The sequence below is a fragment of the Harpia harpyja genome, chromosome 1 (genome assembly GCF_026419915.1).
Source record: "Harpia harpyja isolate bHarHar1 chromosome 1, bHarHar1 primary haplotype, whole genome shotgun sequence".
Taxonomy (NCBI): Eukaryota; Metazoa; Chordata; class Aves; order Accipitriformes; family Accipitridae; genus Harpia; species Harpia harpyja.
The window spans coordinates 108,927,195-108,948,535 of NC_068940.1; the positions used below are offsets into that span (position 1 = coordinate 108,927,195).

The window sequence follows — 21,341 nt, forward strand, 5'->3', positions numbered from 1 at the left end:
GAAGTTTGCCCAAGAACAACCTGAAACCCCCTTGGGCCCCGCAGCGGCCAGTAAAAGACTCATTTTTTTTCCTCAAAGGCCCTTCCCGAGGCACGCGCCAGGCGAGGACGCGTTTGTTGCCCCCCCGCCAGGATTGCGCACAGATGGGGCTGGGGAAAGCTCCTTTCCAAACAGCCCGTGCCAGAGATGCCAATGGAGGAACCGACGGGCACAGTAATTCCCAGGAGAATTAAAGAGAGCCTGGGGAGCTGCGTTGGGGCCGGGGGTGGACCCCTGCCCAGCCCCTCCAGCCCGCTGCTCCCTCCCCACGGCAGCGACGCCGGAGCCTGGGCTTCAAAAAGGAAAAGCCTTTTGCCCGCCGTTTCCCGGCTTTGGTGGGAGGAGGGCGACGGGTTGCCGGGAGCTGTGCTGGCCTCGGGGGATGCACCAGATGGAGGAATAAACCTGGGGATGCAGCAGGTGCCGGGGAAAGAAGGATCCCAAAAAAACACAGCTCGGTAAACTCGTGATGGGAGTTGTGGGAAACAACCGGGGTCAGCCATCCCGCACAGAGCATGGCGGCGAAGGGCTGTGCCCGGCGAGGGAAGGGCTGCGCTGCACCGGGTGAGCTCTCGGCTCTCCTCCAAGCCCAGTGTCTACGTGTCGGATAGGGACAAGGAGAAACGACGACTCTCAGCTTCAGAATCGCCCCTTTCCAACTAGCAGCTAAACTGGGGTCCCTTGGCACAAGACAAGGGGGGGGCCGCCTCTGCCACAGCACGGAGGAATCAGACGGGGACCAGGGAGCGGACGGGACGCAGCATCGGGGACAGAAAACCCAGCGAGGGGACAGCCCAGTGCTGGCGGGGAGGGCAAGGCGACCCCAGTCTTCACATCTACCCACTGCAATTCACTTTTAAGAGGCTTCTCAACACCAAACGAGACGGCGACTCTCGGGTGGGGGATGACGAAGCCCCCCCCCCCCGACCTGGGGATGTGAATGGTGCCGGTGTGAGGCCAGAGCACCGGCCCCGCTCGCTCCGGGTCCCAGCCCGACCATGTGTCCCCGTGAGCGGCCGCTGGCCCCAGCCGGAGCAGGGCGGCTCCGCCAGCGCTGCCGAAAGCCGGCAGCATCCCCGGCCGGCAGCTCCTCCCTGGGCACCCAGGGCTCCACCACAGCGCCCGACAGCCAGGGAAACCGCCGGCCCCGATCCGCCGCCGGCCCCGCAGCAGGTCTAAGTCTCCAGTGACGGTCTCGTTCCTCCTGTCGCCGCTCCAGCCGTGGGGATGTGCCACGGGCAGGACACCGGGCTCTCCCCGCTGCCGCCAGCCCTCCTACTTGTACTTGGACAAGGCTTCCAGCGGCACCGCGAGCTGGGTGCAGGACATGAGGAGCGGGTGCATGGGGAGGAAGGGGTTGAAGGACTCTCCCTCCCGGTAGCAGGAGAGGATCCTCTCCTCCGTGTGCACGCCCTGGTGCACCGTCAGCTCCTTCTTGTGGCTGAAGACCTTGCCGCACTCGGTGCAGGGGTAGACCCGCTCCACCGTGTGGGTGAGGTGGTGGGTCCGGAGGTTGCCCTTGTACTTGAAGCTCTTCCCGCACTCCAGGCAGGTGAAGGGACGCTCGCCCGTGTGGATGCGCTTGTGCTTCATCAGCGTGGTCTTCAGGTTGAAGGTCTTGCCGCACTCGGGGCAGACGAAGGGGCGCTCGCCGGTGTGGATGCGCTGGTGGGTGATGAGGGTGCCCTTGCGGTTGAAGCTCTTGCCGCACTCGGTGCAGGTGAAGGGCTTCTCGCCGGTGTGGATGCGCTGGTGCTTGATCAGCTCGCCGTTGTGGCTGAAGCACTTGCCGCAGTCGGCGCAGGCGAAGGGGCGCTCGCCGGTGTGGATGCGCTGGTGCCGCGTCAGGTCGCCGTTGCGGCTGAAGCTCTTGCCGCACTCAGAGCAGCCGAAGGGCCGGTCGCCGATGTGGATCTTCTGATGGAGGATGAAGGTCTTCTTGGCGCAGAAGCCCTTGCCGCACTCGGCACAGATGAAGGGGCGCTCGCCGCGGTGGATCTTCTGGTGGGTGATGAAGTTGGCCTTGCGGTTGAAGCTCTTGCCGCACTCAGTGCAGGAGAAGGGCTTCTCGCCGGTGTGGATGCGCTGGTGCAGGATGAAGGTCTGCTTGGAGCAGAAGCTCTTGCCGCAGACGGTGCACTCGAACGGCTTCTCGCCGGTGTGGATGCGCTGGTGCCGCATCAGGTCACCCTTCTGGCTGAAGCTCTTGCCGCAGACGGTGCAGGCGAAGGGCTTCTCCCCCGTGTGCACCCGCAGGTGGGTGATGAGGTTCCCCCGGTGCTGGAAGCTCTTCCCACACTCGCTGCAGGCGAAAGGACGCTTGGCGGCGTGGCTGCGGGGACGCCGCGCCGGCTCGGCACCGGGGGCTGTGGCGCTGCCCGCTCCGCAGGCAGAGGGGGGTTTCTGCCCAGCTCCGCTCGCCGGCACCACCGGAGCCGTCCCCTTCTCCAGGCAGAGCCCCTGGGGCTCGGGGGTGGCCCGTGGCCCCCCGGGCACCGCCGGGCTGCGCCGGAGCTCGGCCACGGCACCCTGCGCCTGCCGCACCATCCACTGGCTGACGCGGGGCCCGAGGGAGCCCCCCGAGAGAGCCCCCAGGCTCTTTGCCAGCTCAGCCGCCTCCGGTTTCACCTCCTCCGGCTCCTCCTTGGGACGCCACTCGCCATCGCTGCCTGCCAAGAGAAGGGAGCCCCACCATTACCTGCCACGGCTTCAGAGCCCTCCCGGCAGAGCCCCGCAGCCGCATTCACCCCCCCCGCAGCCCCGCTCCCCTCTCAGGATGTCTCCGGCACGTGTTCGCCCGCGCTGGGTTCATGAAGAGCTGCACCCATCAACGCGGGCCCAGCACCGAGGCCGCTGTGCGCCTCCGACCCGCTCTCCCACCACCGGGGCACCGGCACCTCACCCCGGCACCGCGAGGGCAGGGGATGGCAAGCTGCCAGCCCCAGCACCGCCGGCTGCCCCAGCTCACGCTGCAGGGAGCGAGCAGGGACGGCATCGCTACCAGGGACCCTGGGGAGATGCTCGGACCTCTCGTGCAACACGTGCAACCATTTCTGGCTGCTGAGGCTGCCTGGACAAGCAGAAGAGCAGCGCAATGCTCTGCCAGCGCCCGCACGACAAGCGGCTCGTCCCGACGGCTGGCAGCGGCACCGGGGGTCCCTCCCTGCGGCTTTCTGCCGGGTTTGGGACGTGGCTGGGAGAGGAACGGGGGGCTGCAAGGGCCGTGGCAGCGGCGTCGGGTGCAGCCCCAGCCCCGGGGACAGTCACTCCCCTGACCACCGAAAGCCAGCGGCAAGGGTGCCCCGAGCTCGCTGGGCAGCCCAGGATTTGCTCCCGTGGCTGGGAGGCTACGGTGGGACCCACGAGGCACCGGTGGGACCCACGAGGCACCGGTGGGACCCGCGCAGCCACCTCCACCTGCCCATCACCTCCCCGCAGCCGGCTCACGGCTGAGTTGCACCCGGGACCGGCAGGGAGAACACGGACACCGCAAACCACGTGTGAGTTGGGCTTGTGGCAGGGACACACCGAACCTGAGAAACTGCCAAATAAAACTGCAGACATAAAGGGGAAAAATCCATCCTGCAGCCCCAACCGGCATCGCCCATGATCGCCAGCTTCGCCCTTCAGCCCGTGGCTTTCACAACAGCCCTGCTCAGCACCGCGCCTGCCTCGGTGCGTCGCCCGGCAGCGGCTCAGCGCCTTCGGTGATAAACACCAAAGTTTCCCTCAGGGGTTTGTTCCCCCTCAAGGAAAGCGGCTTCCTTCTCTTCCCCTCACCCAAAGCGTATGATGGGAACGGGGGCCCTCATGCTGTGACCCAGCGAGCCAGTGCACTCACCCCCACGCCACCCGCCATCCCGCCGGACCCCCTGGAGCCGCCCCGGTGCTCACCTGCCCCGTCGGGGTGGCCGGGAGCTCCCGGGTCACCCAGACCTCGGGGGCACCCGATGTACGACTCGTCCTCCGGCTCCACCTTCACGATGATCTCCGGCTTGGCATCGCCTGCAGGCAGAGAGCGCGGTGCTACGGCGGGCGCAGGCAGGGCCAGAGGAGCCGCAGACGGGCTTTCGACCCCGGCTGGCAGCACCACCGGCAGGGAGGACAGGGCTGAGCTCTCGTGGGACTCCCGCGGAGTCTCACTGTCCCCAGGGTGGCATGGCACAGCGTCACCATCTGCTGGGTGGCACGGGACAGGGTCACCACCCCGAGGGTGGCACCGGACAGCCGCCTCCGACAGCCCCGACAGGCAGCATTTACAGGCAGGCAGAGCGGGCAGCACCCCCCTGGGATGACAAGCCCAGGGGGGTGGGCAGCAGCAGCGGATCAGGAGGGGCAGCTCTTCCACGTCCCCGTGCCCGGCCGGGTGCCCTCTGCCAAGCTCGTCTCCCACCCCGGCACCCACCTCTCCCGCACGGGGTCCCCGCAGCCCCAGCAGCCTGCAAAGCATCCGGACACCCTGGTTGCATCCCCCCCACAGGTCCCTCCCGGCCCCCCGGGACCCCCAGCCCCACTCACAGGCAGCGGGGTGGTGGGGCACGTCCCCCACCCGGGAGCCGGGGCAGTAACCGCCGTAGGCTGCCTCCTCCTCGGGCTCGCTTTTAACGACGACCTCCGCTTTGATGTCTGTGGGAGGAAAGGCACAGCCCGTGCGTCCGGCTCCAGGACGGACCGAGGGCTCCGGGACATCCCCACACTCTGCCTGTGCCGGCACCGGCTCCGGTTCACCGCTCTTTAATCCCAGATTCCCAGGAGGTCCCTGCAGCCGCTGGGCATCTCCCAGTGCTGGGACACCCAATCCCCACAGAAACAAGGGGGGGTGCCCCAGCCACAGAACCGTGGGGACCCCAAACACCCAGAATTCTTAAATATTTGTTATGCAAGAAAAGAAACCGCTTGTTTTCCTCCAGAAGGCAATTCCCTGTTACCAAATGGCACCGGGCAGGCACTGTCCCAGCAAAGCTCCCCAGTGCAACAGCCTTTCCTGTGTCTCCACATGGATGCCACCCGGAGCGTCACCCGGGACATCACCCGGAGCAGCCTGCACAGGACGGGGATTCGATCCCCGGAGGGCTGCGGGTCTCGCCGAGCTCCCAGCCCTCCCCCAGCCACCCTCTCTGCGGTCACTCACCAGTGCTGAGGTAGCTGGGGACACTGGGGACGGTGGCACCCAGGCCCTGGGGACACCCAATGTAGGACTCATCCTCTGGCTCCGTTTTCACCACGATCTCACACTTCACGCCGGCCCACTCCTTTCCTGAGGAAGACAAAGCTGCTTTCAGGTTCCCGGGCAGCGCGGGCAGCCCGGCATCGCACCGGCAGCCGTGAGCGGTGCCGCCGCGGGCTCCACGCTCCCTCCGCAGCCCTGCACCGGGCACGGGGGCACGAACCCTCCGCCGTGGGTACTACAGGGGGACAAGCCATGGACCCCCACCCAGCTGCGGGCAGCGACTCCCCATCCCTCCCTGCTGCCCACCGAGGACCCTCACCCAACCAAAACCATCCCGGTGTCTGGCGCCAGGCACAGCATCCCCCACACCAGCACCCTGCTTGGCTCCGTGGGACGCGGCAGCTCAGCCCCAGGGGTCCCAGGGCCTGGAGGGGCGGGGGGGGGGGGCTGCGAAGTCCCTGCAGTGCCAGGGCAGCTAGGTCCCTGCGGGAGCTTTCGGCAGCCTCACCTGTGCCGCAGGTGTCCGGCATCCCCCGGAACCTCGCGTCCTGGGGATCCCCCCTAAACGGCTTCTCGTCTCGCTCCATCGTTGGGGGTCCTGGGGCTCCCTCCAGAAGAACCTGCCTGAGGACGGGAAAGTCTCCTTCCAGCCTCCCCCGGTCCCAGGGAGCACCCGCAGACACATGGGTGCTCCGGAGGACGCTGATCTCCAGGCTCCCCGCTCCGGCACACCCGGGCTGTGCCGATTCTCCCCTCACTCCATCCCTTCCCCGGACCCCCATCGCCCTACGTCGCCCTGACCCGGGAAGCTGCCGCCAGCGGCGGGGCTGAGGAGGACGTCACGGTAGCTACACGGTGCAGGGCGGGATGGGACGGGTGCCAGGTCGTCACCCAAATCGCCGCCCCAGCCGCTCCTTCCAGCCCGGCAGCTGCGGGGGCAGCGGCAGCAGCGGTACAAGGTCAGAGCAAAGAAGAATCTCTGAGAAACAGAGATGCAGAGCGAAAACAGTGCAGAAAAGGGCTGCTCATGCGGGGGAGGCAAAGAACCAGAAGGAGGGGAGTCTCGGCAGAGCCCGCCGGCAGCACGGGCGCCCGCGGGGAGAGCCGGCAGCCCCCAGGCTTCACCAGGAGGGAAGCAGGGGAGAGGCACCGCGGGGGTTGAGCGGCATGACCGGCGCGGTGCCAGGCCCGCCATGCACGCGCCATGTCCCTGAGGCCTGCCAGGCCCAGACGCCTCAACCCGGACCCCCACCGTGCCGTGGGGCGGCCGGTCCCGCACACGAGCGCCGGCAGCCAAACACTTCGGTTGCAACGCGCGTGGGGCACCCCGTGGGCCCCCTCTGCCCGCAAAGCACCCCAAGAGCAGCTGCCCGTTTCCAAGCTTTCCTACCCCGTCCTTTCCTCCAGCGCACCCCAATTAGGTGCTGCCGCCTAATTTATTTGCAACCCCCCCCCTGCACCCAGAGGCTGGGGGCAGCGGAGGGAGGGCAGCTCCTTCTCGCCTTCTCCTCCGCTGACCCCATGCCCCCTCCAACCCCACTTGCTGCTCTCTCGTCCTGCTTGGTGCCACGTCCCCACGGAGCTGTGGTGCAGCGTGCGTCCCTCCTTCCACCTCCCAAACACGGACGGTAGGTGCTGCCGGAGAGGGCACAAGCCCAGGGGCAGTTGCTGCCTGCACCGCTCCCTGCCTGCACGAATGCGGTCCCTCGGCCCGGGATCGGTGCTAGTGGCCCAAGCAATTGGGATTAACCCTGGGACAAAGTCGGGAATCGACTCGGCAACGCTCTGCTTGCTCTTTGCGGCAAGCGCTGGGCCCAGCGGCGCTGCCCGGAGGGACAGGCAGCATCCCCAGCACCGGCTGCTTGTTTCCAGCGCCCCGGGATCTGCAGCCCCCCCGCAGCCCCCTCTGCCGCTGGCTGCCACGCCAGATGAACGCAAGCATTACGCCAAAGTCACCGGCAGCACCGGGAGCTGGTGGGGGCAGGCGGGTGCCGCTGCCCCCTCAGAGACCCCAGCTCCGGCTCACCTCTCCCCAAACCCCTGCTGCCTGCCCCCATGGAGCCGGGGGCTCTGGGCAGAGGATCGGGCCCCCCGACAGTCTTCGCCCGCCTCGTGCTCCCCCGACAGGACACCCCAGCCGGCAGCGGCTCCTTCCCCATGAGTGGTTCGGGAGGTGGAGGCTGGCTGCCCTCCTCCTCCTCCTGCCTGCTCTACGGGCACCCTCCTGCTCGGCGGGACGAGCCCGAGGGATCCCTGCAAGCGCCCGGGGCCAGGAGGGCACACGGATGGGTGCAGAGGGTGCCCGGGGCCGGCAGGTCCGGGGGTGCTCGGGGGTTGTTGGGGTTTGGTTGTTTCCGAACAAGAGAGGTTTGCTCTCGGGGAGGCTCTCAACTTGGGCTGCCAGCACTGCCAGCTGGGCATGGGAGCAGGACCAGCCCCATCCCGCTCCCGGCTGCCCCCAGCCAGGGATATTTGGGATGAGCTTCGGCAGGAGCCGGCTGGAGCCTGCGCAGCTTCCACCTTACCTGGAAACCACAAACCTGTAACTCTCCATCCCATCACGTCGCTCTTCCTAGGCCCTGGGGAAAACAAACCGCGCCATCCCGGCACCCACGGCACAGCCCCCTTCCCACCCGGCTCCCCCCGGCCAGCCCTGGGAGCCCCGGGGGTGCCGAATAGAGCCGAGGGGGGGTCATCACCGTCTCCCTGCCCGGTCGGGCAGCCCCTGCCCACGACGGCTTCCCGCACCCCTTTACGAAACCGCGGGCAGGAGTTCCTGCGGTGCGAGGCTGCAGCGGAGCTGCCGCGGGGCTCGGCTCGGCAAAGGGCCGGTACCACAAAGCTGTTGCCAAAAGTGTTGGCTTGTACCGGGCCCCGGCCCACACCTGGCTGAAACAGCTCCTTAAATAAATAAATACCGCTCCACCAAAACCAGCCCCGGACTTGCAAGCCGCACGACGGCAAGTGTCATTCTGGTTTATTAGGGTTTATTTTCTAGGTCTCACGGAGGACGCTGCAAGAACAAGGTGACCGTCCCTGGCTCTGGGGGCCCCGCATGCGCACCCACCGGCACCCCAGAAGGAAATCGCCCGGGGGGGCTGAGGGGGGGGGTCCAGTGGGTGCCGGAGCACCGGCTGCTCCGTGCGCCCCTCGGCAGCCCCGGGCCCGGCCGGGGTGCTCTGGGCGACACCCCCCTTCCCACGGGACACCCTCACCCTGCCCCACGGCCCTGCTAGAGGATCCCCCTCCTTTGGGGTGCCGGCACCCCCCACATCCCCCCCCTCCCCGGCTGGGTGCCCCCCCCAGCCCAACCAGCCCGACCAGCAGCCGCAGCCCCCCCCGAACCACCCCAGCTGCTGGCATTGCCGGAGCTGCGGCTTTTTTTTTTTTTTTTTTTTTTGGGGGGGGGGGGGGTACGGGGGTGCTCCCTCCCCAAGAGACACGCCGCAAGCACCGCCCCATGGCCCGCACCCACCGGGGCCCGGACCCCCCCGCTCCCGCTGTTCCCCCCCCTCCTCCCCGGGCTGGCCCCGCTGTGCCCCCCCCCCCCACCCCGTGCCCCCCCCCCCGGTGCCCCCCGCTCTCACCGGCGGCGCTCAGAGGGGCGGCGGCGCGGGCATCGCCGCCGATGGCCGCCGAGCGGAGGAGAGCACCGGGGCCAGGCAGACAAAGGGCTCCCGCCCCGCTGCCTGCCGGGAGATGTAGTCCGGGCTCCCCCCCCCACCGGCCCCCCCACCCCGGTCCTGCCGCCGCTGCCCCCCCCCCCCGCCCCGGGATGCCCCGGTGTCTCCCGGGCCGGGGTGCTCCGGTGCCCCCCGGGATGCCCTCGGTCTCCCCCGGGGCGGGCAGCCCAGTCCGGGGTGCCCCCCACCCCCCGGTGCCCACTGAGGGGGGGGGGGTGCAGCCCGGTGCCCCCCCGGAGCTGCTCGGTGCCGGAGCTGGCGGGAAGGGGTGCAGGGTGGGGGGTGCCGGGTGTGGGTGCCAGCGAGGGCAGAGGGAGAGATCCGCAGCGAGAGACGGGATGGGGGGGGGAACGACGTGCCACCCGCTTGTCACCCACCCGACGGCAGCGGGGCTGGGGACGGCCTCGACCGGGGGGGCTGGAGGGCTGGGGGGGTTTCGGCCGGGGCGGGAGAGCCGGTGGGCAGGAGCGCGGGATGTCGGAGAAGCGGGGACCAGCCCGGAGCGGGCAAAGGGCCCCGCGTCCCACAGCCCGAGGCCCTTAACCCCCCGCCACCGCTCTGCCACCCCCCGCACCCCCCGGGGTCCCTGGGAAGGGATCGCGGGGGGGGAAACGGCCTCCACGTTGCAGAGACAGGAGCAGGACCCGAGGCAGAGGATGCCCGTCCGGTCGATGCGGCAATGCCGAACGTGGTGGAGCCTTTGCCTCCCGCAAGCGCCAAGCATTTAAACACTGTATTGGGTTTGCGTGGCAAGGTTTTGGTAGCGGGGGGGCTACAGGGGTGGCTTCTGCGAGAAGCTGCTGGAAGCTTCGCCCATGTCCCATGGAGCCAATGCCAGCTGGCTCCAAGACGGACCCGCCGCTGGCCAAGGCCGAGCCCATCAGCAACAGTGGTAGCGCCTCTGGGAAAACAGATTTAAGAAGGGGGAAAAGAAAACTGCGCTACTGCAGCCAGAGTGAGGAGTGAGAACATGTAAGAGAAACAACCCTGCAGACCCCCAGGTCAGTGCAGAAGGAGGGGGAGGAGATGCTCCAGGCGCCGGAGCAGAGGTTCCCCTGCAGCCCGTGGAGAAGACCGTGGTGAGGCAGGCTGTCCCCCTGCAGCCCAGGGAGGTCCACGGTGGAGCAGATCTCCACCTGCAGCCCGGGGAGGACCCCACGCCGGAGCAGGGGGATGCCCAAAGGAGGCTGTGACCCCGTGGGAACCCCCACTGGAGCAGGCTCCCAGCAGGACCTGTGGCCCCGTGGAAAGAGGAGCCCACGCTGGAGCAGGTTTTCTGGCAGGACTTGTGACCCTGCAGGGGACCCACGCTGGAGCAGTCTGTGCCTGAAGGACTGCACACCGTGGGAAGGACTCACACTGGAGCAGTTTGTGAAGAACTGCAGCCCGTGGGAAGGACCCACGTTGGAGAAGTTCATGAAGGACTGTCTCCCGTGGGAAGGACCCCACGCTGGAGCAGGGGACGAGTGATGACTCCTGGCCCTGAGGAGGAAGGAGCGGCAGAGACAACGTGTGACGAACTGATCATAACCCCCATTCCCCGTCCCCCTGTGCCACTGGGGGGGTAGGTAGAGAATCAGGGAGTGAAGCTGCGCCCGGGAAGAAGGGAGGGGTGGGGGGAAGGTGTTTTGAGATTTGGTTTTATTTCTCATTATCCTACTCTGGTTGATTGGCAATAAATTAATTTTCCCCAAGTCGAGCCTGTTTTGCCTGTGACGGTAATTGGTGAGTGATCTCTCCTGTCCTTATCTCAACCCACAAGCCCTTTGTTATATTTTCTCTCCCCTGTCCAGCTGAGGGGGGGTGACAGAGCAGCTTTGGTGGGCACCTGGCCTCCAGCCAGGGTCAATCCATCACAAACACACGCACCGAACCAGCCGCCGTGCCGGCGAGCCAGGTTTCATGAGCTTCAGCTCTCACAAAAGCGGTGCTGGGGCCCTGCCTGGCACGGCACGGGGTGTGCCAGCTCCCTGCCAGCTCTGGCATAGCTCCATGCTGCCACGCATCACCGCGCTGCGCCGCGACTGCCGCCCAGGGCAGGCCTGGCACACCGTCCCCTCCACTCCCACCAGTGCCAGCCCTGGGATCTGGCTCTCTGGGTCGCAGCCCAGCCTCCTCCTCCTCCTCTCTCCCCACTTGCTCCTGGGGAGCAATGGCTCCTGCCGCTCTTGGCATCTCTGTGTCTCCACGTCTGCATTTCGGGGACAGGCTGTAGGGATGGGGACACCTTCCCCAGCGCAGGGCAGTGTGTGGTACCCAGCTGCCAACTGGGCGGCAAGAGGGACCCAGGACCTGCGCTGCAGAGAGATGTCGGCACCTGGAGCCCAGCGCCCAGGGTGAGAGGCTTTGGAGAGTGGGGCTGGAAACGGGATGGACAAGGATGATTAACCGGCCAGTAAATCAGGGAATCATCTGGGTGACCAGCCTGTGCTGGCAGCAGTTCCAGGCTCGTGCCTGTCCCCAGCTGGGGCCTCGCAGTCCCCAGCGGTGCCGGCATCACGGCTGGGGCTGGGCAGCGAGCTCTGGTCCCACCGCACCACCGCGCCGTGGGTCAGGGCCAGGGCTGGAGTGCGTGGCCACCTCCACTGCCCGCTGAGCTGGCAGCAGCGCTGGCAGGCAGGGTGCTCCTCTCCCAGCAGCGCGACGGAGAAGGGTGCTCGCAGCCTCGACAGCCCCTGCCGGAGTTTAGTGTCGGTTTTGCTGTTTCTGCGATCGTCCGTTATTCCGCCACCAGTCAAAAAGAAAATTCTGTTGTCTGTGTTGTCTGGTGAGGTTGGACATAAACGGCCAGACAATGTGAGCAGAGCAGGGGCTGGCAGAGAGGGAGCTGGTGTCCACCCAGATGGATGTCGCGTGAGGCAGCATTGCAGCGAGCAGGCACCCGCCTGCCCGGTGCTGCCGGGAGCACCGCCGCTCCTGAGGCTCTGCCGCGGCCATTTGATTAATGGGGCAATTTTTAAAGCCTTCGTCTGAGATTTGACATGACTCGAAACCTCTCGGCGGACCGTGAGAGCGGCAAAGCCCCGTGCAGGGAAGCAGATGGCTCAGCTGCAGTTGGCCGCAGCCCCTCGATGCGCAGCTGCAGCTCAGGCTTTGGTGTCCCCCGAAGGCTCTTCAAGCGGAGATGGGAAGCAGCACCCACCGAGCGGGGGCCCTCCGCACCATCAGGCGAGGGGCTTCATCTCCCCTGCCGGGGACGGCACCCTCCTGCCCTGTCCCAGCCGCGACGAGCCGTGTGGCACCACGCTGAGTAAAAGTGTCACCTCCCCGGGGACTCTCTGCTTCGAAACGATGCCCGCAGCCAGCAGCACAAACCCACGGGGAGCCCCGGCACATGCAATCCCTCCCAGTCTGCGTGTCGATTGCAGTGGTCGCCTTCGAGTCCTGCATCAGGGCCGAGGAGAGACGTCCCTTCCCTCCCAGGGGCTGCTGCATCTCCCGGGCACGCTGCCCAGGCTCGGCAGCTCCGCGCCTGCCCTCAGCCTCACCGGCAGCATCGCTTTCCCGTGTGTCCCTGGGCGCTGAATTGCGCGGCACGGGGTGCGGAGGGTGGACGTGCACGTGGAGAGGTGCGGGGGGAGCATTTGGGCTCCCTGTATGGGAACGAATACCCCTCCCGCAGAGCTCCCTCCCCACCCTCAGCACCACCGGAGCACCCACTGACACCCAGCTTATCCCAGAGGCTTTGCCACCTCCGCTGCCCGCAGGCTGCCCGGATCCTGCCGCTGCCTGTGCCAGCCCTGACTCACGCCGGCTCCCGCTGCCGGTGACGCCCGCGAGATGCCTGTCGGGTCTCGCCTCCTCCCCGTCGTGCCGGATTTGGTTCCACCATCGCTTCCTCACGGCCCTGCCCTGCCTGCCCCGGCACCGCTGCCCGTGGCAGGAGAGTCCGGCTGGGACCGTGGGTGCCAGGACCTGGACCCGGCTCAGCCCCGGCGGCTCCGTGCCCGGGGCAGGGGGAATTCCCCTGGGACCTGCACCTGCTCCTCCACGGGCAGCTCCGGGGGGTGGCGGAGGTGGGTGTCCCGTGGGCGGCTGCTCCCCTTCCCAGCTCTCCCCCGGGACCAGCCCCTTGAGGGGCAGCGGACCCCGAGGCCCGGGGAAGGCTGGCTGGCTGTCCCCGGCCGCCCCCCCCCCTCTGCTAACTCCAGTGACGGCGTGCCATCGCCTGAGCAGGGTCTCCACAGCGTGAACCGCCCCAGCATTTGGGCTGGTGCAGGCAACCCCGTCCCTCCTGCGGTCCCACCTGAAGTCCCCTGGCACCCGCAGCAGCTTCCAGCAAGAGCTGGGTGCGGGTGCCAGCCACCCCCCCGGGTGCGGGTGCCACCCCCCCGGGTGTGAGTGCCGCAGGGCGGTGGGGACAGAGCAGGCTCCAGCCCCAAAAAAGCGTCCCTGGGAACGGTGACAGGGCTGGGCAAGGGCAGGGCGGCCTCTTGTGCTGTCGGCCACCGTTAGCCTCGCCTGGGGGCAGGAGCCACAGGAGCTGGCATGCCCTCCAACGCCAGGCACAATTCCTCCTCTTCCTCCTCTTCCTCCTCTTCCTCCTCGAAGGCAGCAAACACCTGCCTGCCCTGGCTCGGGCTGCAAGGCGCTGCCCAAATGGCTGCTGGCATTTCACCGGCCTCTCCCGACATTCTGGTCGTCTCCACTATTTCTAAAATACTTAGGTTTTCCAAGCATTGTCCAGCTGGAGGGAGGTTCAGCGTCCCGTGCTGGCACCAGGGGCCCTGGTAGGACAGACACCCCCACCACAGGACGGCCCCTCCAGATTGATTTTGATTCACTACAGAATTTTGATAAACCCCCTGCCAGACCGGCTCGACTCGGCCATTCTCAGCTCTCTGCACCAGCAGCCCCAAGAAGCCACTTCACAAGTGACAAAGAGCCGGTACCAAAAATAGCAGGCGGTTGCAAATTGCTGCACAGACTTATTTATTTTCTGTCATCCCCCCCCCCGGCTCTGCCTGCCTGGCCTCTGCCATCAGCCCTGGACTGTGCAGGGCAGTGAGGAGGAGGACAGGAGCAGGGCTGGGTGACGCGACCCCGAGCAGCAGCGCAGGAGTGTGGGGCACAGGTAGAATAGAATAGAATAGAATAGAATTGAATTGAATTGAATTGAATTTCAGCTGGAAGGGACCTACAACGATCATCTAGTCCAACTGCATCTAGTCCATCCAGCCCTCAGGAATGGACACATTCAGGGCTCCCTGGGCAATGCCGGGGCGAGGACCCGGTAAGGCTGGGCTAAGCAGCCGGTCCTGCACTGGCAGAAGAGGAGCAGAGCAAGCCCCTGCCAAAGGGATTTATTAAACTATGAGAAAACACTGACGACGTGCTGCTCTGTGACTTACAATGCAGCAACAGACTCTTACACTTACCCGGGGACAGGGGAACCGGTGCTGGGTGGTGCTCGAGGGAAAAGCCGCCGGCCACAAACCGAACTGGGTGGCAAATCTCCCTAAAACTGGGAGGAGCGGTCCCCCCTCCCAGGCGCTGACCCCCCATTTCAAACCAACGTACCAAGCAGTTGAGAAGAACGTGGCAGGTCCCGGTGAAGCAGCACGGGGACGGGTCGGGTGCCCGGGACAGCTCAGTCCTTCGTGCCGGCGGGGTGGCCGGGCTGCGGGCGCAGAGGGCACCCCCCCACCTCCCACCCCTCCGGCTGCACGGCCTCGGCTGGCAGCCGCGCTCTCGGGCTGCCGGGCGAAGCTGGCAGCACAAGACATCCCCGTCCCAGGGATGCTCCGTGCAGATGTTCACCCTTCACCTCCAGATGTTGCGGACGGTGCAGCAGGCTGCCGTCACGCCGGCGGCACTGGGCTCGACGACATCCAGCCGGTTGTGCAGGCAGCACCAGCAAGGCTTCAGCCTACCTTCAGCTCCGCCACCTCCCTGCAGCTGAATTTCCACTTCTCCTGTGGCCTCGATAAGGTGTCACCAGCCAGGGCGGGGGGTTCGGCAGGGTCCCCCAGAGTGATGGTGGGCACCGAGGCACCGCTGTGAATAACGCCACTGGGAGAGAATAATGTCCCCGCTTGGCCCAGCACGTTACGCCCGACCTCACCAGCACCTCAGCATCCTGGACCTGGCAGTGCTCCCCACACCGGTGCTCGTGAGCCCTCCCGGTGCCCCGCAGCCCCCGGGGAGCGATGCCCACCACAGTTCATGTACTCGCTGCCTCCTTCCCAAGGACAAATGACGGGACCGTGTGTCACATCAATGTCCCCCGCACAGTTTGGGAAATCCGTTTTCTGAAAGGCGGCTCTTAATTGAAAGATGTTCTTCATGGCCACGACATGGCGTAAACCACTTTAAGGACTGCATCCCACATCTCCATCACCGCCGGACACACTGTTGACTTGCCCACGCCAAACTGGCTGGCCACGGAGCAGCAGTAGCTTCGGGTGGCCAGCTTCCAGGCGGTGATGGCCACCCACTCCTGCCCGGGGACAGGGTCTGTGAGCTGGTAAGGAGAGAGGTGAGCAGCACACGGAGGAGAGAGGCGAGCGGCGCACAGAGCCGAGAACCTCAAGTTGCAACCACTGAAATCTGCTTTCAGCCCAGGGGCCACGAGGGAAGCACAGGGCACCATCACGCAGCCATTCCTAGAAAGGGGCTTGCACCCCAAAACACGGGGCATGGCCAGCAAAGGGGCCAGGCACCAACGGGTGGGCCCCACGGCGTGACCCTCCCACGGGACAGTGCGGCTGGCGGGGGGGATCACGGCGTCCTTCCCTGAGGAACAGGGGACACTCACGACACCCTATGCCAGGCATTCAACGTGCACAGCGCGGGGCACGTGGCCATGCATCCACCACCCTGCCGGACCCCCCCACCTCCTCCCCACCCAGCAGGGGATCCCCAGCACTTGGGCCACACGCTCCCTGCGCAGCCGCCTTCCCAAAAGCAAGCAGACATCCTCCAGAGCAACCCGGCGCGGTGGCTGCTGCAGGAGGCAGCACCCCCCCAACAGCCCCCCGCCACACTCCCGGGGTCCTCCAGTGCCGTGGGTGGTGGGAAACCCCTCTCGGGCAGCGAGCAAAGCCACCAGCTCGTCACATCCCAGTACAGCTCCTCCTGGCACCCCACCAGCTCTGCCCGCTCCTCCGAGGAGAAACGGGCAGCCACATCCTTGAACATCACCGGGACCTGCGGCAGCGCGGGACCCTGCTCAGCACCCTGTCAGGAGAGTGGATGGGGGAGATGAGCCTGGGGGGTCCCGCTCGCAGCCCCACGGCACCTTCCCCACTCCCACCCCGGCTGCCCAACTGCCGCCCCCCGCTTTGGGCAGCGCTACAGGGCAGAAACAGCTCCCACGAACAGACGTGGCTGGGCACGGGGACATCTGTACGGGGACAGATGTGTCCCCACAGGGACCTCCTGGGAGCTGAGCCATCCCTCCGAGACCCGTTGGGGAAGGATGGCAGCCCCGAGCCCCGGGTGCCCTGTGGGATGGGGGACACGCTCCAGCAGACCGGGGGGTCCCACCAGCCAGGCACAAAGCCACGCTCCGCACCCCAGCTCTGCGCCCCAGGGTCCCGGCTCCCCAGGCTCTGCATCCCCCCCAGCTCCGGGCAACCCCAGGCTCACAGCTCCCGCACCACCGGGCACGGTTTCACCGGTGCGCAGCTCGAGCTGGGCAAACCAGGGAAGGGGCTGGGTGGCAGGGGACGGGGCAGCCACCCCGGCTTCACCCGGCTGGTGCCCGGCAGTGCCGCTACACCCAGGGGAGCGGGTCAGGACGGGGGTCCCGGGTGCTGTTCATCCCCCAGAGTCACCCAGCCTACCCCCAGCACCCCTCCGAGGGGAAGGCTAAGGGCCAAAAGCTGGGAAGCGGGGAGAGGCTCTGGCCCTTGGGCTGCCCCCCCCCAGCGCAGGATGAGACCTTTCCGTTCCGCCGTAAGAGACCAGACCCCACGCTCGCATCACAGTCTTCTGGCTTTAAATACAGACGGTAACAAGGAGATACCCTCCCATGCAGGGGCAGGGCACTGGTGGGACTGGGAGAACTGGGAAGTGCCTTGGAGGGATCTTTTGAGGTCCGAAGGGGTGCGGAGCGCAGGGCTCACAGGTCCTGGACGTGCACCCAGCCAAGCCCCAGGGAGGAGGCAGCAGGCACTAGCAAAGTCAGTGTCCCGTGGGGGCAGGATGAGGCCCCCTCCTGCCCCGCTGCCATCCTCCAGGCCTCTCCACACAGGGATAAGCCCCCTCCCGCACTGCAGAGCGGCCGCAGCTACTGCTGGCAGCCCGTCGGGTCGTCCCCTGCCCTGAGGGTCCCCCCGTCCCCCTCTCCGTGCGCCCGCTGGTGCAGCAGCAGCTTGCTCTTGGAGCTGAAGCCCAGCCGGCACTGGGAGCAGGCGAAGGTCTTGTAGCGCCGGTGGAGCTTCTTGTGCGTGATGAGGTTGGCCTTGTTGCAGAAGGACTTGTCGCACTGGGGGCAGGCGAAGGGCCGCTCGCCCGTGTGCACGCGCTGGTGCACCAGCAGGTTCCCGCTGCGGCTGAAGCCGCGGCCACAGTCAGGGCACTTGTGGGAGCGTTCCTGCGCGTGGCTGCGCTGGTGGATGATCAGGCTCTCCTTCCAGCTGAAGCTGCGGTCGCAACGCCCGCAGAGGAAGGGTCGCTCCTCGCAGTCGGCAGCCCGGTGCCGGCTCAGGCTGGCCTCGTCCTCGAAGCGCTTGTCGCACCGGGGGCACTTGCGGCACGCGTCGCCGGCGTGCTCCTTGCGGTGCGCCTGCAGGTCACGCTTGTGGCGGAAGCTGTCCCCGCAGAGCGGGCAGGCGTAGCCGCCCTCGCCGCCGTGGCTCGCCCGGTGCCGCAGCAGATCCCCTTTCAAGCAGAAGGTCCTGGCGCACTCCGTGCAGGCGTGCCGGCGCCGGCCCCGGTGCTTTTTGTGCGTCAGGAGGTTGCGGTAGTGGCGGAAAGCCTTGCCGCAGGCGCCGCACTGGTAGGAGGGCGCCGGGCGCAGGTGCTCGCGCTGGTGCGCGCTCAGCCCGGCCTCGTCCTCGAAGCTCTGCCCGCAGGTGCCGCAGATGAGGAGCCCCCCACCCCTCGCCACGGGCGCCTCCAGCAGCTGCTCCCCCCGCTCCCACCCCGGCAGCTCCTGGGGGGCATCCCCGGCCCAGGCCCCCGGCTCCGTGTCGCACCAGCCGGAGCAGAGCATGGGGTGCCCCAACTCCTCGGCCGCCCCGGCTGGCGACGCGCAGGGGACCCAGCGTCCCCGGTCGTCGTCCTCACACAGGTCCTCGCCGGCCGTCCCGCCCCAGGCAGCTGTCGGGAACAGGGGTGCAGTCATGGCGGGGGGCGTCCCGGCACGGGGGCACCGCCGGCACGGACCCGCGACGGTCCCCGTGCCCGCGGCACCGGCCCCTCGCCCGCCGCAGCCTCCCCTCGGCCCTGCAACGCCCACGGGACAACCAGGCCTGGGGGGGCCCGAGGTGGGACACCCAAACCCACCCGGTGAGGAGGAGCTCGTCTGGGGCGGGGGTCTGGCTGGGGGCCAGCCGCCTCGTACCGTGCTCGGGGCTTCTGTCTCTAACTTACTAAATCGGCACCGATTTCCCAGCCCGGCGCCCCCCCCCCGCCACGCGGGGGGTCTCCCCGCAGTCACTCACAGGTGCCAGAGGCGTCAGGAGCTCTGCCGTCCCCCCCGCCGTAGGGGACCCCCCCGCGCGACTCCTCCCTGGGTTCCATTTTGTGGGTGAGCTTGGACTCGGGGCCTGTGTGGGAGAGAGAAACCTCAGCATCCCTCGAGCCGCCCAAGGAGCGTCACCGTCACCGGGGGCCGTGGTGATGTGCCTGGGGGAAGCCGGCTGCGGGAGCCGCGGGACCAGGGGGCTGCCGCGTCCAGGGCCCTCGGGAGCTGCCGGCGTCAACCCCGCTTGTGGCAGCGAACCGGGGCACACCAGGGTGGGGAGCGGCGGGGCCGGGGTACCTGGAGCCGTTATTCCTCACACACCGGGGACGGACTCGGCAAGGCCGGGGAGGGCAGCGGGCGCGCTGCAGCCCCGCTCTGCGTGGAGAGACGGTAAGTTGGGCTCTGCCCACGCACGGCCGGCCGGAGGGGCTCGGGCTGCGGACCGCCGGCTGAGCCTCCGGAACCCCGGCTGAGCCTCCGGACGTGCTCCCAGCCTGGCAGCGCTGCCGGCTCTGTGCCCGGGCTCCCCAGGAGCGCATCCTTACCCAGGGTGGCAACCAGGTCATAGTTGTCCATCATCACCTCCTGGTAGAGCTCCCGCTGCCATGCCACCAGCTCTACCCACTCCTCGGGGGAGAAATAGACGGCCACGTCCTCGAACGTCACCGCACCCTGGAAAAGAGCGTAGGGGCTGAGGGGACCTGGGGAGCCAGCAGCGCCGTCCCCTCGCTGGACCCCAGGCAGGGGGGCGCGGGGGGGTGTCTGCAGCCACGGTCACCCCCTTCTCCCAGGGGGCACACAGAGCTGTAGCACGCCGCGGTTCCCAAAACGTCCCCGTCCTTGGGCCGCTCGGCTCCCTGGCAGTCGGTGCAGGATGGCCGGGGGGCTACGGCGAGCCCCAGACTGTCCCGGGAAGAGCAGGGCTCCCCAGTCCCCCCCCCCAGCCCCACGCTCCTCAGCTCGGCCCCAGGGTCTGGCTGCCCCAGCGCCTGGGGGCCCGTGGGACCCCCGCACCCCCGCTAAGCAGGACCAGCGGGCTGGGACCGCATCCAGCCCACGCTTCGACACCCGGCTCAGCACCGCCCGCAACGGGGCACGGTCCCTCTTCCCGACCCGCCGCGCCCACCCGAGACCACCGGGCACCGGAGAAGCCGGGGATGCTGGCGGCTCCCGGGGGGGGGGTCTCCGTGCTGGCACAGCGCTCCGGGCACACACACACCCCCACCTCCCCCCCCCGCCAATTCCCGGGACCCCGCACACGGGCAACAAGAGCCACCGCCGAGCCACGGACCCGCGGGGACGTGGGTCTCCGGCGCAGCCCGGAGGAGCTGCCGCCGAAACCGGGCCGGGAACCGGGACCGGGGCCTCCCCCCGTCCCGTCCCCGCCGCTTCCCGGCTCCGGCGGGTCCCGGGGCGGGGGGGTCCGGGGGGGTGGGGGGCGCGGCTCGGCCTTACCCGCTGCATCTCTGCCCGGCGGGCGGCGGCGGCGGCACCGGGAGCCGGGAGGGCCCCGGCGCGGAGCACCGCGATGGCGCCGGCGGAGCCAGGGCCGGGGCGGGCCCGGAAGGGGACGGCGGGGGCGGGACCGAGGCGGGCGGCCGGCCCCGGGAGCACCGGGAATCCCGGCGAGCATCGGCCCCGGGGGGGAGCGGGGAGCCGGCCCCGGGTGCGCTGGCTGAGCCCCGGGCTGGCCAGCAGCTCCTGACTGCCTGGGGGGGGGGGGGGCGGAGGGGAGGGAGCAGGGCCCGGGGGGGGGGTCTCCAAACCGACCCCCCCCCCCCCCGCCATGCCACCGGTCGGAGCAGGGGTCAGCGTCCGAGTGTCCGGCCCTCCACGACCGCGCTCGCCCGCGTTTTGTGGGAACCCCCCCCCCAGGCCCGTGGGCGCGGGTGGGAGGTCGGCAAGGTGTCCCGCGTGGCGTGCCCCCCCCCCCCCCCCCGAGAAGCGGGGAGCTGGGGCTGCAGCAGGTCGCCGTGGCCGGGCAGGCTCCGCCGTCGCACGATGGCCGCTGCGCCGTGGTGGTGCGGCCCCCTCCAGCCCGAGCCCTCGCCTCCGTCCCTGTCCCCGGCTCCCCGCGCCCCGTGCGCCCCACCACGCCGGGTCCCGCGGGGGTCTGGTGCCGCCGGTGTCGGAGCGGGCTCCGGCCCCACCGGTGCTTCGCCGTCAGTCCCGGAGCGGGGATCCCCCGGGGAGAGGAGCCGGGGGGGGGGGGGGTGACTTCATGTGCCAGGGCTCCGAGGGGGGCTCACCCCGAATCTGGGGGAAACGCAGGCGGGAACTTCTCCAGGCAGAGCGAGGTTTGGCCGCTGCTTCTCTGCCCCCTCGGTGGAGGGACCCCCGCTCCAGCGCTCTCGGGCCGCGAGGTGGTCTTTCTCCATTGCCACATCGCAGAGAAGCTCCTTCGCCGTTCTGCCAGCTCTGCCCGTTCCTTGAGGAACCACATCCTCAAACACCACCCGGCGCTGCCGCAGAAAGCAGGTCCCGCTCGGGGCAGACGGGACACAGGCAGCCCACGCCACGCTGACCTTGTGTCAGCAAAGAACTCGTCGTGCTGCCTGCACCGGACACTACGGGCAGACCTCTGCCTGCTTTGGCCGGTCTCCGGCGGAGCGAAGGCTGCGTTAGTGCATCTCCAAGCCGAGGGAGGTGTCACTGCAGGCTTGGCACGGCACTGGTGCCACCACGGGTCTCTCCTTCAGCCCCCAGCACAGCCTGAGCCAGCTGAGCCCTGCCTGCAGCGTGCCAGCGCGGCAGGACCCCTCTGTGCCGCCCCCGGCACCGTCCCCACGGTGTGGGGACAGACCCCAGTGAGAGG

The 21,341-nt window shown here is 68.3% G+C and overlaps 1 protein-coding gene across 4 annotated transcripts; it reads right to left on the bottom strand.

The window, feature by feature from the left end:
• Positions 1-58: 58 nt before the first annotated feature.
• On the bottom strand, positions 59-20,189 carry LOC128151808 (gastrula zinc finger protein XlCGF57.1-like). 4 transcript variants are annotated; one of them, XM_052809501.1, is made up of 6 exons: positions 8,797-8,893; positions 5,718-5,829; positions 5,171-5,296; positions 4,558-4,665; positions 3,934-4,044; positions 59-2,708 (listed from the first exon to the last, which is right to left on the bottom strand). In XM_052809501.1, the coding sequence occupies exons 2-6, from the start codon at positions 5,794-5,796 to the stop codon at positions 1,315-1,317; spliced, it is 1,818 nt and encodes a 605-aa protein (XP_052665461.1). In that variant the 5' UTR covers positions 5,797-5,829; positions 8,797-8,893; the 3' UTR covers positions 59-1,314. The 4 variants fall into 4 exon arrangements, with proteins under 4 accessions (XP_052665461.1, XP_052665469.1, XP_052665444.1 ...); XM_052809509.1 differs by lacking the exons at positions 3,934-4,044; positions 4,558-4,665; positions 5,171-5,296; positions 5,718-5,829; positions 8,797-8,893 and adding exons at positions 17,190-18,159; positions 18,504-18,608; positions 19,072-19,198; positions 19,982-20,189 and having other exon boundaries at positions 59-2,371; XM_052809484.1 differs by lacking the exon at positions 8,797-8,893 and having other exon boundaries at positions 5,718-7,019.
• Between the last annotated feature and the right edge of the window lie 1,152 nt (positions 20,190-21,341).